General features: G+C 60.0%; 1 protein-coding gene across 1 annotated transcript; it reads right to left on the reverse strand.

Annotated features, from left to right (window-relative positions):
- Positions 1-288: 288 nt before the first annotated feature.
- Positions 289-3556, reverse strand: RPS15 (ribosomal protein S15). Its single transcript, XM_085040620.1, has 4 exons — positions 3433-3556; positions 3040-3125; positions 1126-1360; positions 289-450 (listed from the first exon to the last, which is right to left on the reverse strand). The coding sequence occupies exons 1-4, from the start codon at positions 3433-3435 to the stop codon at positions 337-339; spliced, it is 438 nt and encodes a 145-aa protein (XP_084896746.1). The 5' UTR covers positions 3436-3556; the 3' UTR covers positions 289-336.
- Between the last annotated feature and the right edge of the window lie 1722 nt (positions 3557-5278).

Here is a 5278-nt window from a genome sequence, read left to right on the forward strand (position 1 = left end):
CCCCAGCCTTCCCCCAGTTCCACATTTCCGCATTCCCAGTGTTTATATTAACAAATATATTAAATAGATGGAAATACTGAAGTGCCTTTCCTCACTCCCCAGCGAAGAACAAGGAATTTCACTCATTTTCTAAACCCACATCAAGATGAGTGCTTGCTGCAGGTGCCGACAGAAAGCAGTGCCAAAAAACTGAGGAAAACTGAGGAAAACATCCAATCATGCTGCAGCGACGAGTTTAGCACACCCCAGCCTCTCACCCTGGGAACAGAGAGGCAGCAGACAGACTGATCCAGGTGGAATTTCTTTATTTACACTGGACGAGGCTCCCTCCCGGCGTTACTTGAGCGGGATGAAGCGGGAGGAGTGGGTGGCACCGATGCCAGGCCTGCCGTGCTTCACTGGCTTGTACGTGATGGAAAACTCGCCCAGGTAGTGGCCAATCATCTCGGGCTGCAAGAGGAGAGAGCAGTGCTGGGGACAGCGCCAGGAGCACAGGGACATTCCTGTTCCATCCCCATCCCGGCGCTAGCAGGAGCCTGGCACAGCCAGTTATTCCAGCTGGGCTCCTCCTCTGTGCCCTGTGTGGAGCCAGAGGGGCATTTGTGCCCTTCCAGGTGGGATTTAATGCCAGGGAGGAGCAGGAAATGGCATTTAATCCCACTGGTGGTATCATGTCACACCACCTCGTGGGTTATTCCACTCCAGGAAAAGCTCAGGGATCTGTTTCATACCGAAGCAGTGCTGGTGGGCTGAGAGCCAGGGCTGAGCACATGGATCACTCCACAGCTATTTCAGTGCTTCACAACCACACTGAGACCCCTCTGGGAGATGCCCCTCCCTGGGATGACACCTCCAGGTGTCCCTCTGTGCCAGCCCTGCTCCAAGGAGCATCCTGGAGCCCTCAGGATGACACCTCCAGGTGTCCCTCTGTGCCAGACCTGCTCCAAGGAGCATCCTGGAGCCCTCAGGATGACACCTCCAGGTGTCCCTCTGTGCCAGCCCTGCTCCAAGGAAGAGCCTGGACCCCTCCAGACACAGGGAATGAGTAAGATTTACAAAAAAGCCTGAAGTGGACACTCCAGACCCTGAGCTTGGCACAGGAGCCACCCGCCAGGCCCAGCTCACCTTGATCTCCACCTGGTTGAAGGTCTTGCCGTTGTAGACGCCCACCATGCTGCCCACCATCTCGGGCAGGATGATCATGTCCCTCAGGTGGGTCTTCACCACCTCGGGCTTCTCCATGGGCGGCGCCTCCTTCTTGGCCTTGCGCAGGCGCTTGAGCAGCGAGTGCTGCTTGCGGCGCAGGCCGCGGTTCAGGCGCCGCCGCTGCCGCGCGCTGTACAGCTGCATCAGCTGCTCGCTGCCAAACGGGGACAGCACGGGTCAGGGGACACCCCAGGGAGACCAAAGCCAGCCTGGGGTACAGCCCAGGGAACCCCCCAGAGGCCCCGTGGTGACAGAGTTACACAGAGAGTGGGGTAGTGCCCCAAGAGACCGCCAGGGATCCTGAGCTGAGCCTGGGAACAGCCCCGGGACATCACCAAGGAGCCTAAACTGAGCTTGGGGTAAAGCCCCAAGAGCCCCAGGGACCCCAAACTGAGCCTGGGGAACAGCCCAGGGACCCCAAACCGAGCCTTTGGAACAGCCCAGGGACACCACCAAGGACCCTAAACTGAGCTTGGGGTAAAGCCCCAAGACCCCCAGGGACCCCAAACTGAGCTTTTGGAACAGCCCAGGGGCAACACCAAGGACCCTAAACTGAGCTTGGGGTAAAGCCCCAACAGACCCCCAGGGACCCCAAACTGACCCTGGGGAACAGCCCAGGGACCCCAAACTGAGCCTTTGGAACAGCCCAGGGACACCCCCAAGGACCCTAAACTGAGCTTGGGGTAAAACCCCAAAAGACCCCCAAACGGAGCCTTTGGAACAGCCCAGGGACATCCCCAAAGACCCTAAACTGAGCTTGGGGTACCGCCCCAAAAGACCCCCAGGGACCCCAAACTGAGTCTTTCGAACAGCCCAGGGACACCCCCAAGGACCCTAAACTGAGCTTGGGATAAAGCCTGGGGTAAAGCCCCAAGAGACCCCCAGGGACCCCAAACTGAGCCTTTGGAACAGCCCAGGGACACCACCAAGGATCCCCTCACAGGGACCCCAAACTGAGCCTGGGGTATGGCCTGGGGACATCCTCAGTGACCCCAAACTGAGCCTGGGGTATGGCCTGGGGACATCCTCAGTGACCCCAAACTGAGCCTGGGGTATGGCCTGGGGACATTCCCAGTGACCCCAAACCGAGCCTGGGCAGACCCCCAGGGCTCCACAGCCAAGGTGTTATGCAGACTCAGGCCCAGGAGACACCCCAGGAATCCCAATCTGAGCCTGAGGCACAGCCTGAGGGCACTCCCAGAGAACCCCCAAACTGAACCTGGGATGCAGCCTGTGGAACCCCCACAGCCACAGTTACCCGGACAGAGGCTGGGGAAGAGCCCCAAGAGACCCCCAGGGCCCAACATCCACAGTGCCACCCGGACTGAAGCTGGGACACCCTCAAGGACCCCAAACTGAGCCTGGGGTGTGGCCTGAAGACACCACCAGGGACCCCGCAGGCAGTGTCACCCAGACTGAGGCTCAGGGAGACCCCAAGGGTCAAGCAGAACCAAGGGTACAGCCTGAGGAGACCTCGGGGATCAGCCTGGGGTACAGCCCCGGGAAGACCCCATAGTCGCTGTGTTACCCAGACTCAGGTTGGGGTACAGTCCAGGGAGACCCACAGGGACCCCAGAATAACGGTGTTACCCGAACTGAACCTGGGGCACGGCCTCGAGGGGCTTCAGGGACCCCACAGCCACAGCATTACCCAGTCTAGAGCAGGCCCCAGGACCCCACACCGACGGTGTCACCCACGGAGGGACTATAAACAACCCAAAAATACCTGCTGAATACCCAAACCCTAGTTATTGCCGGTATTTTACCACCACCCGAGCAAAGGGTGCAGAACAGCCCCCCGACCCCCAGCCGCAGCCCGGTGCCAGCCCTTACTAGGACATGTCGAGGAGCTGGTCCAGATCCACCCCGCGGTAGGTGAATTTGCGGAAGGTTCGCTTCTTCTTCTGCTCCACCTCCGCCTGCAGCGGGAGAGGGGGAGGTCAGGGCAGAGGGTGGCGGCTGCCCGGGAGGGGTGTCGGGGATTCAAGGCCGCCCGGTCCCGGTTCCCCGCCCCGCACACGGAAGGCCGCGGGCCCACCGAGCTCCGCGGGCCGCCCAGGCCGCTCCCTCCCCTCAGCCCCGTCCCGCCCCGGCAGAGCCCCGAGGAGGCCCATCCGCCGCCCCCCAGGGAAGCCCTGAGCCCCGGGCGGCGGCGCCGCGGCGGGTGAGGCTCGGATGGCGGCGGATGGGGCCCGATGGCGCCGCCGGGGTCTCCCCCGCACCCACCATCTTGGCCGCGGCTGCTCGGAAAGGCCGCGCTCGCGCCGGAAGCGGCAGATCTCGCGAGAGCGGCGCGGGGCGGGAAGGGCGCGAAGCCGCGGCGGCGCAGCGCTTCCGCCCTCAGTGCCCTTAAAGGGGCCGCGCCCGGAACCCGGGACACCGCGGGGACACTCAGGGGACCCGTGCGAGGGACGGAGCCTCATCTGCCCTCCTGAACCCGCTCCAGTGATCCAGGGAGATCTCAGGTTCCGGTGAAACCGCTCCTTCCCGCTGGCGCAAGGCGCGACCCAGCAGTGACAAGTCACCTGGACTGCACAGCCTCACGGACAATGCGGACCTTGCTGTCACTCGGGCCAGCTCTGAGCATCCTTCACCCTCCTGGAAGCCACCTTCACCTTCCCACGGCAGGCAGCAGCTCTTGCAGGCGGAGGGTCGCAGTGAGGACACGCCAGGTGTGGCAGTGAAGGAGCTGTTGGGCACAGGTTGGTCCGGTTTGGCCCCAGCAGATCTAACCAGCCCCTGGAAGAGCTGGTTCTGGGCAGAAGGGATCCAAATCCAAATCGTTTTGTCCCAGAAGAGGGTAAAGATGTTGGGTGTCCTGCACTGCACGTGTCCCTGAGGCTGCAGGGTTGTGTTGTGCCATTGCCAGGGTGTGTCACACGAGTCCAGGAGGGTTCAGAAGTGACACCCACACAAAATCACTGCAGCAGCTCCTGTTCCAGCAGGAATTTTGAGCTCATGGATGTAATGGAGCAAGGAGCAGAGCCACAGGGACTCGAGCCTGGAGGATTCATAGCGAGCAGAACCAGATCCACAAAATTACAGAATACCATCTGAACTAATCCAACTCCTCCCAAGAACAACCCAGCAACCTCCACACTGCAGACACATCCCAACAGCCCCAGTTCCACCTCGTGTGACCCATGTCACCTCATTAGCAGTGATTAATTACAGCAGAGGGCTAACGAGCACAGACAGCCCCTGGAGAAGGGTCTGTGGGCAGGATTTGGGGCTGAAATGGCCACTCACTCTGCCTTTGGGCTAAGGGACACTTCCACCTCAGACAGATCCTTCCCCACAGCTCAACCCCACATTGCAGAGCCAAACCCCAGGGTGACATTCCAGAAGACCCAAGGCAAAGTTACAGACACTGATACCCACAGATGTTGATAAATGCATAAATTACACGTTTTCTGCAGTGCCTTGAGGCGAAGGGTGAAGAGCAGCATTTGTGTCACTACCACCATCATATGTGACAAAACACAGGGACAGGCCAAAGGGATTTAGGAGCCCTTTCCACCAGGATGGATCAGTCCAATCCTGATTGGAGCCATTCCCTGGGATGGATCCAATTCAAGCTGGAACCCTTCACCAGGATGGATCAGATCCTGGTTGCAGGATCCTTCACAGGGATGGATCCAGTTCAAGTTGGAACCCATCACCAGGTCAGATCTGATCCTGACCAGAGTCCTTCACCAGGACAGATCCAATCCAAGTCAGAGCCCTTCACCAGGATGGATCAGATCCAGGCTGCAGGATCCTTCACCTGGTTGGACCCAATCCAAATCAGAGCCCTTCAGCACATCAGGCTGGATCCCTTCACTGGGATGGACCCAGCTCAGGTGGGAGCCCTTTGCCAGGATGGATCCCACCCAGGCTGGACAATCCTTCCCCAGATCCCATCCAGGACAGAGTGGCTCCCTGGCTGTGCCACCCAGCAGGGTGGGCACAGGGCACAGCTGGTGACACCACACAGAGTCCCAGCAAAGCTGCACCCCGAGGGAAAGGGACTTCTCCACAAAACCCCCACTCGCAAAAAAAAACAAAAATGGAGACAGGCTGGTGTTTCTAA

This window comes from Lichenostomus cassidix, chromosome 28, assembly GCF_008360975.1.
Source record: "Lichenostomus cassidix isolate B80296 chromosome 28, HeHo_3.0, whole genome shotgun sequence".
Classification (NCBI taxonomy): Eukaryota; Metazoa; Chordata; class Aves; order Passeriformes; family Meliphagidae; genus Lichenostomus; species Lichenostomus cassidix.

Coding starts and splice junctions, on each gene's coding strand:
- RPS15 (XM_085040620.1), bottom strand. Junction 1,361..3,039: donor CAGCTCCTCGACATGTCCTA/GTAAGGGCTGGC, acceptor CCCGTTTGGCAG/CGAGCAGCTGATGCAGCTGT. Junction 451..1,125: donor TCAACCAGGTGGAGATCAAG/GTGAGCTGGGCC, acceptor CTCCTCTTGCAG/CCCGAGATGATTGGCCACTA.